This window comes from Chanodichthys erythropterus, chromosome 11, assembly GCF_024489055.1.
Source record: "Chanodichthys erythropterus isolate Z2021 chromosome 11, ASM2448905v1, whole genome shotgun sequence".
NCBI classification, from domain to species: domain Eukaryota; kingdom Metazoa; phylum Chordata; class Actinopteri; order Cypriniformes; family Xenocyprididae; genus Chanodichthys; species Chanodichthys erythropterus.
The window spans coordinates 4,136,983-4,157,477 of NC_090231.1; the positions used below are offsets into that span (position 1 = coordinate 4,136,983).

Here is a 20,495-nt window from a genome sequence, read left to right on the forward strand (position 1 = left end):
TTCCTGTCCTAATGCCATGTTTTGTAGTCTTTTGCAGTTTTTCTTGTTGATTAGTTCTCTGTTTGTTCCCAGGTTTTTCTTGTTTGCCAATCACCCCTTGTGTATATAGGCCTATACCCCAGTGTTTCTCATGTTGCTTGTCTGGTGTTGTCCTTCTCAGATGTATCGTGTGCATTTGTTTTAGTTCTTGTTGTTCCCTGTTATGAATTAAACTGTTCATTGTCTGGACTCTTGTGTTCTCTGGATTTACCTCTGTTGTTTTGTTTAAATAAACTCTTAAACTGCATCTGGATCCAATGTGCCATCTTCTAAAACAGCCTTGTTACAAGAATACTCAACGGCAGCTATAGTATTGAATCATGGTTTTAACTGATCTGTTAAGTGCCTTTTATACAGTGTTTTAATACAATAACATAAATAATGATATTGCAATAAAAGCATTAAAAAGATTTTATTCAATGGTAAATGCTACTGAACTGTCATGTCATGGATCAGTGTTGTTTCTGGGTAATACAAACAAACTCAGAGCCTCAATTCAATCATTGTGTTTTAGAAAAACAAAAAATGAATTTGGAATAATGTAAAAACACCCATGATATTCCTGCAAAACACATGTAATAATAAAAGCAAAACTAAACGCACACCTGAACTGCAGAGATGAAAGATCCGTATTTACTCTGAAAACATCCTGGTCATAAGATCATCACGCAAAAGTGTTTGATTACACCACAAGAAGTTCCTGTAACTCAAACATTAACTCATGCTGACAGAAATGCAAATGCTTGTGCAATAGGTTCATGGTTTGATGAAATGTGTACCTTCAGTTCAGAGTCACCTTGGATAAAACCGCAAAATATGTAAATGTATATGTATATGCTTTATAAACACAAATGATCACCTCACAAGTGCTTCCGTCAGACTGCACTTCTGTATTCTTCAAAAAGCTTACGCTGAATGTCCTACGCCTTCCCTATTCTCCTTACGGAAAAAAACTGAACTGGCGCTGCGTTCGTTCCATAATTTGAATAGGAGAATACGGAGAATAATATAAGGAGAATAATCCTGGAATGTTTTCATCAAAAACCTTAATTTCTTTTCAACTGAAGAAAGAAGGACATCTTGGATGACATGGGGGTGAGTAAATTATCAGGAAAATTTAATTTGAAAGTGAAATAATCCTTTAACATCATGTAGAATTAAACCAAGCAGAAGATGACCTCGAAACTCCTGAAGTGTTTCCAGTTAAGTGTGCCATATGCATCAGACGTTCTAATTACTGATGAATTAACAGTCAACATCATTGGATGTTATTCTGCCTCGTATTCTTCTGACACAGCAAATGTGTTTTCTAAACACTGTTAAAGCAGCCAGAAAAAAAAAAAAACACAAACAAAACAAAAAATAAAACAACCAAGGCCCAAAAGCCTACAGGAAACACTGATCACCACAATAGTGACTTCAAATGTTTGTTCCTCTTTCCTTCATTTTACTCATTAACATCAGGTGTCATCACTAATGGTCACACTGAGTGATGTTCAATAATGGAATAACAAGAAATGAAAAAAGGCTCATCTGTTCGTGTTTTTCGAGACTGTGTTCGAGAGTGTGTGTGTGTGCCCAATAATTAAAGCTATAATGTTATGAATAAATAATAAAATAATTGTAAATAGGCTATACAGTTTATTAAAGTTTAATTTGAAATGTATTTTAAACAAATGAGGAACATAAAGGAGGTTAAATCCATGGAGCTCTAAAATAAATTTAGAACTGTTATCTGAGGATAAAGGCACGCGCCCGCCATGGGTTCGAGTCAAATTCCAAGCTCGGAGCGGCAGAGCCCTCCCCCGACAGCACACCAAATACACATAACCTGTACTCTATTTCATTATAAGTAAGTGTGAACTCGTGACAAACCCCAAATACAACTGTGTTCTGGAAATAAGCCTAAAAACCACAACAATCTGTAGCCTAACTTTTTGAAAATCAAGCCCAAAGTCGTTTAACTGGCGGACTTGGCAACTGTGGTAAAGAAAAGAAAACTTTACTCAGCCCATTTTGAAGTTCTAATTTCAGAATTTAGAAGAACGTCCAGCAGAGGGCCGCACATCAGCTTCACCCCTTGAGACGGATGTGTTGTGAGTGGTTTCGGTTTCAGTTGCAGAAGATAACGGAAAAGGAGGAAGGAACAAATGACACGCTGAAAGTTCAAGTAAACTATTATTTTAACTTCATTTCGGGAAAATTTTCGCCTTGTTTATCTTTTATTTGTGTTACGCAAATGCTTAAAACTATAGTTCCGTGCAAGTTTCATGTTAATTTCAGTTCCAGCTCGAGATTCAGTTACATCGCAAAACAGGAACAAAAAATGGTGTTTTTTTTTTTTTTTTTTTTTTTTTTTTTTTTTGACGTTGTTTTAAATAACTAAAAAAGTCCTAAATAAAGTCATATTTGTCCAACATGCCACACTTGATCCTTTTAAAGATAGTATTTTATCAACTTAATGTCTGGCTTTAACTAATGGCGTATTTTTGGTCTCATGGCTGGAGATATTTCACGTTTTCTAACCTAATCACCAGTGCACGGACAGGAATGAGCCTAACTCACATTAGAGAACAGTAGACATCAGGCACGTGCACACATAGACAAAAAAGGGGCTTGAGCACCTGCCCTTTTTCTTCCTCGAGAGAAAGTGCCCTTTTTTCTGGGGTGGTTTTTTTTTTAAATAAATGAATATATATTCCTGTTTATGTACAGCTTCCCTGTCAAACAAATATGTTTACTGAATAAAGCAAATAAAAAAATACTATATATCAGGTCGGCTTTGTCGAGTTCAGATGCCCTCCCTCCTCGACACAGCATTCATTCCCGCACGCGCGCGCGCCCCGCCCCACCTCATGTTTGCTGCTGGCTGAAAACTTGTGACAACTATTCCCGGGAAAATACAACTGCTGTCTGGTGATGAGAAGCGAAAAAGAAAAAAGCCCTAGATGGATCCATCCCGTGCATTTCTTTCAGGTAGGCTAGCCTATTTTCACAAACCTGAACGTTTTGGCTATTTAAGGGTTATTTATACACGCTGCATTAACGCTGCATTAATAGTTTGACCACCATAAACACATCTGCCTGATTTGATACTAACGAAATTTATGTCATATTATAATTTCAATTATTTTAATGTGCTATGCATTGCGTTTTGAACCATGGTAAAGATACCTGTAGGGCTGTCAATACCAGAAGAGGAGCATCCATGAACAGCATTATTAGACAGTTTTCTAAGGATGCACGATTTATTAAAGCTATTTAAAAACCATAATACAGCATTACATAATGCTATTCTTAAATCTATGCTTACACAGGATAATACATCAATAAAAGTTTAAACCCTTGCTCTGTCTTTGCATGTTTGATGACCATATATTCTTGTTGAAGAAATTACAGTGGCTGTAGCATTTCTATCAAAAAAATATTATTAATATAATGGCCGAATATTATAATTTAAATAACAATATATTTTTAATTATGGTGGTTGGCTTTAATCATGGATTTGATCGTGCTGTGCTGTGCAGTGTAACAACAAAAATCAGCACGCTTTTGGCGCCCTCTGCAGGCATTTGTTATAATATATAATGTATTTATAACATTTCAGGGGAAAAAAACTCTTGATGTGTTTAAATATGCAGATTAGCTTATTTTGGTTAATTTAGAATAAATCTACAGATGCAAACAGACGGATGATAGTAGGCTTAAAACAAACACCATCTAAATGGGTTAGGGTTAAGTTCTTCCCATTAGAGTAAAAGAAGACATTAAAGCAAAAATAGACCAAAATCTTAAAATTGTCCACTACATGAAAGAAGTATTCAAATAACCAAAAGAATTAAAACAATTTATTGATTCGTGCAAAATAAACAGTACATAATAGTGAAACTATGTCCCTCTCCTCAGTTCAGTCATTTATTCTAAATATATAGCTACTTCAAAATAGTTGCTGTTTTCTGCTCTTGAGATAAACTCTCGTGAATACTAAAGACGGTCTTTGTGTGAAATGATTATTTTGTAGAAATCTGTGGAGAGTGTAAGGGAAGTCAAAGTTGTCAATATATTTAAGGGTTCCTTATTTTGTAAATAAATAATTATGAGAAGTGCCCTTTTTTCCACTTGAGCCCCTGCCCCCCAAAATGTCTGTGCACGTCCCTGGTAGACATTTCCAAGTGCTTGCAATAACTGGATGAGTTTAATGTGTCAAAATGTTTATGGTGGCGCAGATACAGTGCGTGCTGTGTCCGCGTGTGCGCGCTCAGATGCTTTTGACGTTGATTCCATATTAATATTGGCCATATAAATCAATTGAGCAAATATTATAGGTAGGCTACATGTGAGATAGTGATGAGGCTCTTGATTATGTTGAATACTAAACGCGATTTTAAAGAAAACATCTGATTTTGAAGGCTTTATTTTGTGTTTAATAAAACAAAGTCACAGCTTTCAGACAACATGACTATATATATATTACTAAAGTTCAGTAAACATTACGATGTTGTTACTCAATCACTCACAATGTCGAATATCAATTGATAAGTGTGTGTGTGTGTGTGTGTGTGTGTGTGTGTGTGTGTGTGTGTGTGTGTTTTGGTCTCAAAATGCTTTCACTTTCATTCTGGGTCCAAATTTAAACCTCAACCAGAGATAAATAAGAAATAAAATTCTGTTTCTTTAAAAAGAATTGCAATATGTTTAAAGTGAACTGTGGGAATGATAGTCAGACTCTCATTGATTTAAGTGACATGAGCAAATTAAACCAAACCATCAGCTGAGAACATCATCTCACACATGTCCTAACAAATGCTCCCTCAGTGAGAAATTGATCTAGGATGCTTCAAATGATGCTTCATGAGTCTATATACTGTATAATAATGTACAATATCACAATAATGCAATATATTAATGTACAGAATGACATTAACCAGTGTGTCAATACATTCATTTTAATTCAGTTGATTTGAATTTTACCTTTGGACTCGTACAAGTCTCAATCACAAACTGTCCTGATAGTCCTGATAGAGAGTTATAGTTTTATTGTTGTAGATTATTAACCAACAGCAGCACGGCTAATTCGTATGAATTCATACGACCTTGTACGAATTCGTACGATTTGTCTAAACCCCAGTGACAGTTTAGGGGCGGGGTTTGGGGTAGGTCATTCGTATGAATTCAGACGAATTAGCCACCTCGTAAAATACCTAGGCCTACGAATTGCCGTGGGATCGGGTTGGTCAGACACAAGCGGATATTATTGGACATAAGTCTGAATTACTGACTGATACATACTATAATGTTTATAATATACAGAATATACTGAAAACAGATGGAAATGTATAAAAAAAGATCATCATTATAATCTGTTTTCATGTAAGATTTATTTTCTCTTTGGGGGGAAAAAAAATGCATTTTTATGCAAGACAAAAGGCCATTGATTAATATTTTTGTCTTTTTGTTATAATCATTACTAATTTTTATCTATTTATTTTTTTAAATCTTGCTTGTCTCGGTGTGACAAATACTGTTTAGTGCATTATAAATAATGCATCATGAATGAGGGAATTTATATGTACTTTCATTTGAAAAACCTAATTGTAATTCTAAATGAGTGAGTCTCTGGTTTGTGTCTGACACTCAAGAGAATAAAAAATCTATTTGCATCAGAACTTTCTGAGGAATTGGGACATCTACATGGTTATAGAAAGATGATTGAAAGAGACAGATTAAACAACTGACCAGAATTTACAAGAACAAAATAATGCATGAGCTCTGAATGCTTCAGTATTCTGATTACATTCAGATGATTAAATGATATTGTATTTTCAGTTAATGTTGTTTTAATAATGTAACCCTTATTTTCTACTTTCTTCAGCGTGGATAGCTTAAATAAAACACGGGTAGCAATGGTGATGATTCACATTTCTTTCTTTAATCAGAAGTATTGGCCATAACAGCATGAACAGCTGCCTAACTAATTCACGTACAACTCACTTCTCTTCTCTTCTCTTCTCTTTTCTTCTCAAATATAAATATATATATATATATATATATATATATATATATATATATATATATATATATATATATATATATATATATATATATACATACACACTACCATTCAAAAGTTTGGGGCCAGTAAGATTTTTTTATGTTTTAAAATAAGTATCTTCTGCTCACCAAGCCTGCATTTATTTGATTAAAAATACAGTAAAAACAGTAATATTGTGAAATATTATTCCAATTTAAAACAGCTGTTTTCTATGTCAATATACAATAAAGTGTATTTTATTCCTGTGATCAAAGCTGAATTTTCAGCATCATTACTCCAGTCTTCAGTGTCACATGATCCTTCAGAAATCATTCTGATATGATGATTTAAAAAATACATTGACAATGTATCAAAAATGATGAATAATATTTATTATTCAATTTTGTAATTCATTGTTCTTTGTAGAAATGGATCTCCATCACAGTGACTCTGACTCCAGTGGCGACAGCGGAGCTTCTGTTCACAGTATTGAACCTCCTCCTTCATTTAACAGTGAGTCAGTAAACAGCATTATGAGTTTGTGAAACACATTAATTTTGTTATTATATTTAGTTTAGTTATTTTACATATATTTATTGAATTAGTAGAATAAAAAACCTTTAATGAAGTGACAGCACTAGAAGTTTAGCTGAGAAATGCAGATATTTATTAAATTATTACAATTTATTTACCCTTTCACTGTAAAATGTAAATCTCTTTGAGTTAACCATTAGAGAGCAAAAGTTATTCTGGTGAAACTTCACAAGATCAACAAGTGCATGGAAAAAAATCAAAAGAATTTTTGAGGCAAAACCAGCAACACTTATCAAATGGAGCTGAAAAGACAATAATCTTTATTAATCTTATATTATCTATTTAAAGAGTATTATCTTTTCATTTTAATTTTATGATTATTTTGATCTTTCTGGTTCACAGGAGTTGCTGTTATTGCCTCAAAAATTCTAATGTAACTTTAGACATTACAGTGTTCGCAACACAGTTACTGCCTTTAATTAAAGCACCATGCAGCATATTATCAGTGTTTTCTGACCCATCCTGGACTGAAGCACAGGCTCTACTCTTCATCACGATGATGACCCACAAAACTCAGACAACAGAACATTATACACTCAAGGCAGTGACACACCAAACCGACACCAAAGAATTAGCGCCGATTAAAGGCGACTGTGTTGTCACCTTGTGTCGCCTGAGTCAGGGAAAAATCTGTGCTTGAACCGAAAGGACTACAGGCGATCATTGGCTAGTACACGTGTTTTGTGCTGCGTGTACAGGAGATAACTGTCTATTTAAGCAGATACTGATAGACTCATAGACTTAACAGACACATGCACGCAGCAGCCACTGTAAGTCCACAAGACCGAAATATGAAGTGTGTCATTTGGGACAGGGTCATTGTTCTGATTCGAGGTCATTAAAGCTACAATCAGTATGTTTTGCCTCTTTGTCGCCATCTCTGTTTGAAACCTGCAATTGCAGTTATTTACGGAATTATCATCTTTACGTGGGTTGGCACGGGTGAATCCAATGTTTGCTGTCAGTCACCACATCGGTGTGGATACTGTACTAATCGAATCACAGATCGTATGTCTTGAAATATGACCAATATAAGAATTTTGCCACAAATCTGCCACTTTTGTTCTGAACAACTGAGAAAAAAAGCAATAAATCACGCTGCCAATGGTGATTAAATCTTAGCTCATATCACATCAAACCATGAAAATTATTATTATTGTTATACTTTGTTCTCAAATTGTTAATGTTAACAACATCAGCATTGCGTGACTGTGTATTTAGTGTTTATTAGCGTTACCCCTGGATGTCAATTTCTGTGCATCTCTAAAGTTAATTTGTCATACCATACGATCCGTCATCCAAATGATAAATTTAATCATATATCCTCATATGATATAGCTACTAGCTGGTAGGGGTGTGACGAGACAAGTAGCTCACAAGACGAGACACGAGATTGAGTTCACGAGAACGAGATGAGAAGTCAGTCAGTTGAGTTTGCGGCAAAACGTTTTACAGTGCTTGAATATTGTTGTCTTTTACTGCATATGATAATTCATACTCAGAAAGCAGAACTGAAATGACATTCATTACAAGATGATTAGTTAAAACATTTCAAATGCACCTGCAGATTATTTTTCTAATCATCTTTGAGGATTTTTTTAAAAATAGTGTGTAAAAATATTTTTTAAAAATAGTGATTTTTACACACTATTTTTAAGAAATCCTCAAAGAATTTGAAATGTTTTAACTAATCATCTTGTAATGAATGTCATTCAGTTCTACTTTCTGAGACTGAATTATCATATGCAGTAAAAGACAACAATACTCAAGCACTGTAAAACGTTTTGCCGCAAACTCAACTGACTGACTTCTCATCTGTATGATTTCACAAGAGTCTCTTCAGACCTTACTGTACATGATTTATGAGCTTCTACAACTCCTCCTAACTGAACTCCTTTCCACTAATTGACCTTAGAAATAAAAGTGTATAAATAAAAATGGTAAAACTTTAAAATAAGGTCTCATTTATAAAATTAATGTATTAACCAACATCAACAATAAGCAATATCTTTGCTACAGTATTTTTTAATCTTTGTTGATGTTAGTTAAACATAAAAATTGTCATTCATGGTTAGTTCATGATAGTGCATTAAGTAATGTTAACAAATACAAGTTTTGATTTTAACAATGTATTAGTAAATGTTGAAATTAACATTAACTAAAATAGTGTAGAAGTATTGTTCTTCCTTAGTTCATGTAAAGTTAACTAACGTTAACTAATGAAACCTTATTGTAAAGTGTTACCATAAAAATAAATAACAGTTTTCTTTTAGTCTTAAGTGCAATCAATAAGTGCAACCATAATCAAAGCACTCTCTCAATATTCAAAGTGCAAATAGAGACCAAATTTTTCTTTAAGCATGACACAGAGCTGAGAGATGCTTTTAACTACACATCCCAGACTGAGATAGCTTTAATATTGCGAGATATTTGCATGCATCAGGGAGCTGCTTTTAAAATGTGTGGTATTCACTTCGCGTTTGAATACGCGCTTGTGTTTACTTTCACTTTCGCATTTACTTTCACTTTCGTGACACGAGATCTCGTCACAACCCTACGAGCTGGACTTCTTCTTTCTGTTTGCAGACGTGACGTAATGACGTAAAGATGAACTGCTGCATGCTCGAATTTCACCAGTACTGATTTTATTAGAAAACATTAAGTTTAAGAAAGCTTACCGTTGTGAATAAGGCTGAGGTAAGGAGATAGTTTTGAAAACTGGCTGGTTATGTACTTGATCAAAAATTGATTTTGGATCATTTTTAATCAATGAATGATTAACGTCGCACACCTGTAGGTGATAGATAGGTGCGTAGGAAGTAAGACTAATAAAGTCATAATATGAAAAAACAAAAAAATGAATCCCGCACACTATCAACTTGCAAAACAATAAGAAAGACACTTTATTAGCAACGTTGCTAATAAAGTGTCTTTCTTATTGTTTTGCAAGTTGATAGTGTGCGGGATTCATTTTTTTGTTTTTTCGGATCATTTTTAATCAAAAACAGTTACGGACAGCAGCTTTAAATAGGTTCATCATAAGTTATCAAACAACTCCTCTGTCTTGCGCAGATCTACACAAACCATAAACATGATAAAATATCAATCATGATCATATTCTTTATTTCACTCCACTCATGTAATTATGAAAATATTCACGCAGTGAAATGCTCAAGATGATGTAAAATTATAACAGCCGTCTGTCTGTGCCGTCATGACTTCTTTGCTGCTTTCATCACTTTTGTTATTATTGTCTTATAGTAACACTTCAGTATAGGGAACACACATTCACTATTAAATATGAATTTTCTCTCAATTAACTCCTAATTTTCTGCTTATTAATGGTTAGTAAGGTTATGTTTAGGTATTGGGTATGATTAAGAATGAAGAATAAGGTCATGCAGAATAAGGCATTAATATGTGCTTAATAAGTATTAATAAATAGACAATATCTTAGTAATATACATGCTAATAAGCAACTAGTTAAAAGACCCTAAAATAAAGTGTTACCGCTCTTATTATACAGCCAATCAGAGTGCTCATTCTCACTTATGTCTCAATGCCAATTCTACATGTTGAACGGTCAATAAAACCCCAACGGCGTCCGACTAGAGCCAACGGTGCAGAACACACTGAAAAAACTAAGTCAGACGACACTCAAAAATGGCCCGACGGCCGACTGTCGTCTTGGTGTGTCCCTGTTTTAACAGATCTCAAGATCTCAGCAGACGAGGTTAAACTCCACAAACAGCATTACCAGCTTCACTTATTACTAACCAGATTGACTTTATTTCTGTCAAACATTCTTACTGACAATCAACATTAGTTTAGATGTTGATGATTTATTGAAAACAATAGTTTGGTTTGATTGTCACCTGGTTATCAGCGTTTGTTTTAGTTTTGGTGAGTTTACGATATGAAGACCTCTAAATGAGTTAGATTACGAGTTTCTCTCTTAATAGCATGGGTAATATGTTGTAATATGGTGCAGTACTTTTCTTTCTAGGCTTTTTTAATCTGATGGGTGCAACAATATCTAATGTTCTAGAGAAAATGGTGCTCATACTGCTAGTCATTTCCTCAAGTTCATTTGTGTGTTTGGGTACACTGAGCTGCTGAGACAGATTCAGGTTATTTGTGAATCTATAGTTGTCGGAAGAATTGTTCTATTTAGTCAATAAAGCGTGCAATATCGCAAATATCAGCACAGTATGCACATTGCATTTACCTTACATTAGCCATATAAATAATTCACCTCCGCTGCATTTGATGGCAGATTTTGTTCAGTGAATCATATTGAGATTTTCTCTCAAACCTTAAAAGAAGAAGGGAATAATACTAAACAATTTTTACCATTTCTAAACCCAGGGGCACCTGAACAACGAATCACTCTCAGTTATTTACATTGTTCACGTGAGCCAAATTAAAATGTCAGAATCAGAGAGAGATCAGGGAGGAAAATAGATCGATGACTCACTTTTCTTTCAGGTACCAAAATTATTAAAGTGTTTATTATGACACTTGAGCACCAACAGCTGAATTGATTTTACAGTTTAATCATAATATCTTTAATCATAAAAAACATGTTATTCTGGTGGTGCCATTTTGCACTGGTGTGGCATCATCAACAGTTTGTTTATTATGGTCTTTAAAAAGAAATCTTACAAAAATACAGAAGTAAATGTTTCATGAACTTTCATCAACTGTATAATAATAATAATAATAATATAAATGTCTGAATCTTCTTACCAATGCTTTTCTCAAACACAAAAACTTTCAGAGATGGGGATCAGTCAGTCAGTTCTAGAAGATCGAGGCTATGAATTAGTGAGTGAACAAGAGAAAATGATCCTGGTGAAAAATAAAGATGGTGATCAGTTTGTCATTAAAAAGCTGAGAGCTAAAAAGGTAAGATGAACACTTTGTTTCTAATGATATTTAAGGAAATATATAAATTCTGACTCATGTCTGTCTGTTTTCAGGATGATGTATCAAACTTTCTCCAAAAACTCAATCATCCACACATCGTCCATCACAAGGAAATCATCGAAGGTTAAGAAACTTCAAAAGTCATATTCTGTTCACACATCTCAAACAACGTTCAGGACAATACAGTATTCACACTTAGATGTGAATATTAATACATTATTTGAAAGCACACTGTAATGAATGAATCTGCTTCCAGATGGTGACTGCTTGTATCTTGTACTGGAGCACTGTGAGGGTGGAGATCTCGCTCAGAAAATCAAACACAAAATGGAGAAAAATGTTACATTTTCTGAGGTATGTTTGCATATTTACAGATTGAAATTGAACCATTATCATGACTCTAAACTGTTAAACTGACAGTTATCCCCATCTAAAGAAGATGACAAAGGGCCTAAATGTGTTGTTGGGTTGATTATTTTCTATATTCTGTTTTGTTTTATTGGAATCTTATTAGTTGTCATGAAATGAAAGTTGCAATAGTCTTCCCTATTGTGTCACATATCATAGTGAAACGGCTTCTCAGACAAGAAGTACAAATGTAGGCTGGGACTCTATATGGAAATGATTGGATGCTGGGACTCTATATGGAAATGGTCAGATGGCTGGATCATTGTGATTTGCTATTGCTGTTGTTACACTGTCAGCTGCTGAGACCATTATGTACCAGCAGCCTCGTCCCTCACTGTTTCCATAGACTCCATTATTCCTGGACTCCATTTCCCAGAATCCCACTGCTCATTTATTTGTTTCAGCTGTGTTTCATTCCCCTGTCTATCTAAATGCCTTTTGCTCTGTATATGAAGTCTTATTTGTTAGTTTTGGTTGACACTTTCTGTTGGTATTTCGAGCAGTTCCTGTGTTCCTTATGTTTGATCTCTGCTTGAGTCTTGGATTCAAGAAAGATACAAGCACATTTAAATCTTGCAGAGTAAAAATCAAGATCACTAAAGTCTTCTTCACTATGATTTGTTTTAGTGATATCATATGACTGTTCTACTGTGTTTAGCACTTTTTGGGCAAATCTACATGTTCTTTGACCTGAGCATCCTTAGACTGCATTTTCTGTACATATCATATATTTCTATCACAATACTAAAGGCAGAAACAGAGGTTGAACTCCGATGTGGGGTTTTATTGAATGAAACAGTGAACACGGGAATGCAGGTGAATGAATAGATGAACACAGAATGCACTTAGCTCAAAATTAACTTTCCTTTCTCGGCAGATGATGATGAAATCACAAGGAGAGCAAACAGCAGGATTGAATAAAGTGAACCAAGGTTTGACTGAACCGGAAATGGAGAACAACCAGGCAAGTGTATCCACAGGGCACAACTGGAGTCTGAACAGTCCTAGCAATGAAATGAAGAGACCAGACAATGAGAGTGTGATTAAACTCAGAGGAGAGTGAACGGGTTGTGAATGATGACTGTGTGGAGGTTGAGGGTGGTGTAGCTGTGACAGTAATTAGAAAGGAACAAGCTTAAACTTTACAAAAATAAATCCATTACTGTCATGTAATATGATTATGTCTTTCTCCATAGCCCTTAAAATAAATAAAACTACAATAATGTTTTCCACATTTGTAATTTCGTATTTTATATATTTACAGATTCTGGACTGGATTGTGAAGATCTGCATGGCATTAAAGCATCTGCATGATCAACAGATCCTTCATAAAAACCTGCAGCCCGAGGTACAAATGCAATTCACTTACAGTTGGCATGAAGTGAAAATTCATAAAAAATGCATGTTTATAAATCTTATTGTGAACAATAAATTTATGCATGTTTATTTTCAAATAATTTTGTTTAATCGCAGTGTAATGAGCTTCACTGCACTTTTAAATGCACAGGAAAGTTTGTTTTAGCTGAAAATTGTGATTTCTAAAGACTGGATACAATAAGAGCAGCAACACACAAAACAATATACAACAAATATTCAGAAATCAATTAAAGAGGACATTACTTAGATAAAATTCACTACATGCTGACTGACAGAATATATTCAGAATACACTTGAAGGCAAATTTCTGAAATTTTAAAATTAGGAAATTCAAAAATTAATCATATTAATTAAATAAGCATGATTATATTCACCATTTATTATTTTTAAGCTAATATTGCAGCTATAACCAATCTGCTATAAAGAAACATATGTGTGTGTGTTTTCTTATGGTAGAGCATATTTTTCACTGCATGTGGAACCATTCGTCTTGGAGAGTTTGGAGCGATTCATGAATGGTACTGTATGTGCTCCTTTGATTCAAAACATGACTTGTACGTAAAGAACACATAATGAAATATATAGTCCATGTGTCTGTGCATTATGATCTGAACCATGTATTTCTGCTTTTATCAGGTCGACTGAAGCACAAAGAGCAGAAACCAAATCTCTCTCATACGTTGCACCTGAGAATTTGAATGGCAAACCTTTTGATGAGAAATCGTAATAACATATTACATGTTCAATGTTTATATTATTATGATAAAAAAAATTAATAATCATATTACATGTTCAATGTTTATATTATTATGATAATACATTTTCCATAACTGAACACTGACAATCTAATCTTCGTATTCTTGACTTTTTCACAGTGAAATTTGGAGTCTGGGATGTGTCATCTATGAGATGTGCACGCTGAAGTGTGCGGTAAGATTTTCTTGCATCAGATATTGAGCATGTTTGGTTCAGTGTTAAGCTTTAATATATATAGTAAAGCCAGTCTGACTTTATTTCTATCATATGTCTACAAAAGTTCTTATAAGATTTAATTACTCGTGTTAATTTATTTTTCTGTCTCAATGTTAAATTACTAAACCATGATACAATATTATATGTTAAAATACTTTCAATCATCGATCTATAAATAATGGTTAGGACCCTCCTATCCATCCTGAAATTCCTTAGTTTCTTGAGTAGACCTAAACACTTGCTTTCTTGTGTATATGGTCAACATTTTCCTGAAATGAGAGTTTGTCATCAATGATTGTACCAAGATATTTCTAGATATTTGCTCTACCTTTACACCTTTTAGTTATTTGTTCATATGAGACACCAGTCGTACCGGTCCTATTTTTGTTCCCACAACACAGTTCCTTTGTCTTCTCAATGTTCAATTGTAGCTGACGATCATCAAACCACTGTACAAGACCTTCAATATACTCAAAATAAGTTAAACTATTTGTGTCCAATTGGCAAGAGATTAAAACCAAATCATCAGCGTATTTGATCAGGCTGAGATCAGCCCTATAACATTGAAGTTCATTAATACAGACAGAGATAAGCAGAGGTGATAACACACATCCCTGTGGTAACCCTGAATTCAGGACTGTCCAGTCAGATGAGATTCCATTGACAAACTCGTTGGGGTCTGTTTCTTAAATTTTTCGATCCATAAAATTTAACCAACTGCTTACACCTAAATCTTTTAATCTTTCTTTTAAAATTTGCGGTTGTACTGTATTAAAGCCTGATGTAATCCATGAAAAGAATTCTGACATGAGCAGTTCTTTACATAATATACGCTCCATGCACTTGAACAGAATAGATATTCACATTATTAACACCTTATGTATTATCAAATCGTGAATAAAAAAAACATTTCAGTTATTTACAAAGGTATAGGGGTCATCGTCAACCAGTTGTACTTGTTTCTGCTGTCTACCCATCATTATGTTTAGTCCCCTGCATCTCTGACATTACCGCTTGTAAATTTCTTCTCAACTTTACTTTTTTATATTGTACCTTTATCTTGCGTTTAACTTCTTTATTTAGCTCTTTTACTTTTTGCATCTCATTCCTTAAAAAGGCCATTCTCTTCCTATTTAAAATTTGATTTTGATCTTTGTTAATCCAGAGTTTGTTGTTTGGAAATACTCTTACATTTTTTGCTTGAACCACAGTCTCTGCAGAGAAGTTAATATTACCTGCATCTGATATAGTTTTCATTCTTCAGGTCGATGTCCATATATTATATCCAAAAAAAAAAAAAAAACAGTTTGAATGTCTGCTGTCTTTAATTGTCCTTTTAAAAATTAGGGTATTTCCCACAGCGCTAAAAAAACTTCCTTGTTCTGACTCACTCATAAAGAGTCTTTGCCGCCATCTAATGATGTAATAATGTAACTTTTACTGATTCTATTGACGGACCCTTTCTCAATAACAAATACAGCATATTTTATATATATATTAAAAAAAAATCGGTTCTTGCTGAAGCTCAAACGTCCTGCGTAACACGAGAATGAACCTCATTGGTTCTGGCATGTCATTCTAGAATGCTTGAGCTTCTGTTTACCGTAACTGATGTGAGCATTGATTGTTTATATGTGAATAAAAGCCTGAAATAAATTTGTTCATATAAATCGACTGTGTCTCGCCAGAAAATTTGGACTAAACCACTCAATTCCTATGTATTTGTGTTATGATCTTTTATGAACTTTTTGAAGCGTCAAAGTGGTAGTTGCGTTAGTTAACTACATTAGTTAACACAAACTAATAATGAACAGCACTTCTACAGCATTTATTCATCTTTGTTGAAGTTAGTTTCCACATTTACAAATACATTATTAAAATCAAGGGTTGTATTTGTTAACATTAGTTAACACACTGTGAACATGAACAAACTATGAACTGCTGTATTTTCATTAACTAACGTTAACAAAGATGAACAAATACAGTAACAAATGTATTGCTCATGGTTAGTTCATGTTAGTTTATACATCAGCAAATGGACCTTATTGTAAAGTGTTAGCAAAATATGTCCATTTGTGTTTCGAAGATGAACGAAAGTTATTTGGGTTTGAGACGACATGAGGGTGAGTAAATTCCAGAATTTTCATTTTCAGGTGATCTATTCATTCAGCTTTTTTTTTTTTTCACTCTTTGGCCTCTCCTGACATGCTCTGGCGCCCCCTGGAGAGGCACACCCCCACTTTGAATACCCCTTAATTACAGTAATTAGATGCTGTGGTCTCCTTCGAGTTTGCATTTTGCACAGGTCATTTTGCTCAAACGTCAAGTGATGTTGATCTTGAAATATGCATTTTCTGTAACGTTGATTTGGTACAATATGTATTGTGAACAGCCCACTTGGCTGATTGTTTTGCCTCAGTATGAGAAAGTTTCATGATTTTGTACAAGCCTTTTTTTACCAACTAGTGACCTCATATTTTTGTCTGTCTTTAGTTTACAGGAAGAAGCACAGTGGAGATTATTTCAAAGATACATAACTGCTCCTATGAAGCTCTTCCTGAGACCTTCCCTGAGGATCTTCGTCAGCTGGTAACAGACACACTTCAGACTGATCCAGCGAACCGCCCGTCTGTCAGTGAGATCTTGATGAGGCCCTTTATCATTAATCATCTTTATCAAAAGGTGAGTTCCCTTATTTAATGTGTTAATTTTTCATACGTTTTACTGTAGCCTCCTGAAGTCATAAAATATTGATTTTTCAGATACTGGAATGAAATTAAACAAAACATTGAACCGTCAAACACAACATTTTTATTTAATTAAACTTGATTTTTTTTCAGAGCACAAAAACTACTGAAGAGCTTTATGGAAGACTAAAGGTACTGGAGGAGCTGGCAGATGATTTGGAGAGAGTCCACTACAATACAACTGTAGGCAGTCTCGCAGGAGGTGTAGTAGGATTGGCTGGAGGAATCACATCTATAGTTGGACTTATTCTCTCTCCATTTACTCTCAGAGCATCTCTGATAGTAGCACGAGTGGGAATCGGTGTAGCAGCTGGTGGAGTAACAGCTGGTGTGAGCAACATAACGAAGATGGTTAACCAGCGAACAAACCGACAAATGATTAAAATGATCATAACAGAGTTACAAGAAAAAATAACATCCATAAGCAGCTGCATCCAAAACATTCATATAGCAGTGGAAACTCATAGAGTGCTTTCTGAACACAATAATTCATGGTCCAATGAAGAGTCTGGGACAGATTGGGCAAACGTCGGGGCTCGACTTGGACGAGGTCTGGGAGGGATTGGAGACAGGGGCGGAGCCAGACATTGGAAACATTCGGGGCTTAGCCCAAATCTATGTTTGTCCAAAGACATTTTAATTTTCTATTAACAGCTTTACTGACATGAAAGGAGCTTTTGTTTCCGTATTCTTGTTCAGAAAATGTACATTATTTTACACTGTAATTTGTAAAACTTTATTAAATGTACCAGCTGTAGGGGGGTCCGGGGGCATGGTCCCCCGTGAGAAAATTTTGTACATTTTAAGGTTAAATGCATCAATCTGGTGCACTCTGGAAACACAAAATTAAGAGCTTCAACACATGTACAGTGTGCAAATTGAACAAAGAAACAGCATTGACTTGTACCTGGACATTAAAAAGGGTTCAAACATCTTTTTTTACAATACTTTTGTACTCATTTCTTTTTAAAAGATAAATCCTTGAGCTTTTATTTTGATCATCACCAGCTGATCGTGTGCGCAAATGTGCGAGAGAGAGAAAGCGCGGCTTGTGTACGGTCGGATACTGTAGAAAAGCGGTATTGAACTGCTTAACGTATTTTAATAGAGAGATGTGTTAAGAAAATTTATATTTTGAGAGCACTGTTAAGAAACCTCTAACCTGAAATTCCTGCTTGCTGACTGTCTCGCACTCTTGCGGTCGACTGTGCTAGCTCCTCCCCTACCTGCTGCATATTCAACAGAGAGGAAGAAACGGAGTAGCCCATAGGCTACCGACAGCAAAGAAATGTATTCTATAGGCTAGATTATTTTTAAGGTCTATTTTTACAGGCTATATGCAGTATATGCAAAGCCAAAGCGCAATGAAATAAAGCAACTTATGATTTCGGGGGTTTACATAGGCTATTGTCCAGTTTCATATTTTCTCAGTGACAGTCATTACATTCGGGGCTTGACTCAAAACATTCGGGGCTGAAGCCCCGGCAAAATCGGCTGGCGCCGCCCCTGAGAGCTTGTCCGTTTAACTCAAGTTGGAAGTGTTGGGAGAATTGCAGCTCAGGCTGCGAGAGCCGTTCGTGTGGCTGAAGCAGCTACAGGGGTTTTGACTGGACTGTTTGTAGCTGTTGACATCTTCTTTATTGCCCTCGACGCCAAAGAAATTCACAAACTTCGCAAAGATACCGCTTCAAGACAGAGTCAAGGAGAATCTGAAAAAACAGAAACTGATACAGAGTTCAAAAACAACCAAACCCCAGAGTCAACTGAATGTGAACCACAGCACAGCAACACAAAAACTCATCCATCTACAGACAAAAAAGAGCAAGAGCTGCAGTCTGAGATCATGAAAATTGTGAAAAAAATAAGGGAGACTAAAGAGGAGCTAAAAAAGATTCTTGATTAATTAAAATCTGAACTAAAAAAACTAGAACTGGAGATAGAAAAACAGGTAACTATGAACTAAGTTTATAATCCTCAGTATGTTCGTTCATCATAGACATGTATTGATTATAGCAGCATCATAAGTTAGGTGAACGTTAAGTCAATATTTTTCTTGATAAAGTAATTTCTAGTTTGGTTATCATTCACAGAAAACTTATCAAGAAGAAAATAAGCATTTAGCTCTTACTGATTTTAATTATGTTGGGAATATATTTTTATATTAAGTTTTTGTTTCTTGATGTTTTGAGAACTATATACTGTATATAAAAAAGGAACATTTACAAAAATGTCTTCTTTCTGTATATGCCAGTCTTTGTATCTGTCATTAAATGTCATTTTTCATTTGCAGTGTAATTGCAATTAGGGATGTCAATATTCTGGAAGATATAAATGTATTTGTCATTAAAAAATGAATGATCAAATAATTAATGAGAAGAATTTAAACTGTGTTTGGAATGAAGCTGTTTAAAAAAAACAGTTCATTTACTACTGTTAATAATAATAATAATAATAATATCAAATACAAACATGACTTTTTCTCCATACAGACATTACTTTGTGAAAGTGTGAAATATTTCAGACATTACTTCTGCCTGCAGATAATAACAGTTAATAATAACAGACTGTGAATGAAAACATACACTCTTTATGTTGAGTTACTGCATATTTACTTTGAGCATCTTCACTCTAAAAATGATTCAGTGGCTTTTTAAAAATCAAAGAAATAACTATATTACAAAATATCTGAATATCATGATTGGTTGAGTTGGAAATGCCTAAATAAATGCCTGGAAATGCAAGTTTTGCATAAATGTATATCTATTTTTTTTCTTCACAAAAACAAATTAGTATTTGACTAATAAATTAAATTAAGATATACTAAATATTTTTTGTTAATTTTCTATCTAAATATTTGAGAATGGAGTAATTATTCTCTTCAGTTTCAAGAACTACAATTATTGCTAATTTCATGCCAATATTCTTGATCTTAAATAACAACTTAAGAAATTAATTAACAATACCGCACAAAGAGAGAGAAATCTGGGAAATTTCCCAGCATGCTTTGACACAGTCTGTATAAGGGAAGTAAATGTAAAATTAAGTGTTATTTTGTGTGCTTTTCCACAGAATTAATATAGGATTAGATCTATTATGTTTAATGTTATTGACATATTAAGTTGAAGTTTATAGTGGATTCTGTTATGTTGCCATTCTGAAATGGTTACCATTGTGGTGAAGAGTAAAGCCTGTGGTTGGTTCGAAAATTGGTCAAGCAATGTTAAGACCAACCAATCAAAATTTGCAATAGAAATGGAGAACCACAGAAAACCAAACCGCAAAATCGTAAGGCATAAAATGGATGTACATGATAAACGAATGTATTCAATAGAAACTCAGCACTGGCTGGCCCACGGTCAGCTGACCATCCTTACAGTTTAGCAATGATCCCTATTTAA

General features: G+C 34.4%; 1 protein-coding gene across 3 annotated transcripts; it reads left to right on the forward strand.

Moving 5' to 3' along the window:
• Nucleotides 1-2,145: 2,145 nt before the first annotated feature.
• Nucleotides 2,146-18,749, forward strand: LOC137030634 (probable serine/threonine-protein kinase nek2). Of its 3 annotated transcripts, XM_067401054.1 has the most exons (13): nt 2,149-2,209; nt 2,815-3,015; nt 6,497-6,583; nt 11,445-11,572; nt 11,647-11,716; nt 11,850-11,947; nt 12,879-12,965; nt 13,266-13,349; nt 13,835-13,896; nt 14,015-14,101; nt 14,254-14,308; nt 16,844-17,032; nt 17,191-18,749. In XM_067401054.1, exons 2-13 carry the CDS (start codon nt 2,988-2,990, stop codon nt 17,746-17,748), a joined length of 1,533 nt encoding a protein of 510 aa, XP_067257155.1. In that variant the 5' UTR covers nt 2,149-2,209; nt 2,815-2,987; the 3' UTR covers nt 17,749-18,749. The 3 variants fall into 3 exon arrangements, with proteins under 3 accessions (XP_067257156.1, XP_067257155.1, XP_067257154.1); XM_067401055.1 differs by lacking the exon at nt 2,815-3,015 and having other exon boundaries at nt 2,146-2,209; XM_067401053.1 differs by having other exon boundaries at nt 2,162-3,015.
• Nucleotides 18,750-20,495: the final 1,746 nt, after the last annotated feature.

Bases quoted from the DNA above. Each gene is read 5' to 3' on its own strand.
- LOC137030634 (XM_067401054.1), top strand. From the start codon at position 2,988: ATGGATCCATCCCGTGCATTTCTTTCAG. The intron at 6,584-11,444 runs GTGAGTCAGTAA...AAAAACTTTCAG, and splicing joins ACCTCCTCCTTCATTTAACA to AGATGGGGATCAGTCAGTCA. The intron at 12,966-13,265 runs GCAAGTGTATCC...ATATATTTACAG, and splicing joins CGGAAATGGAGAACAACCAG to ATTCTGGACTGGATTGTGAA.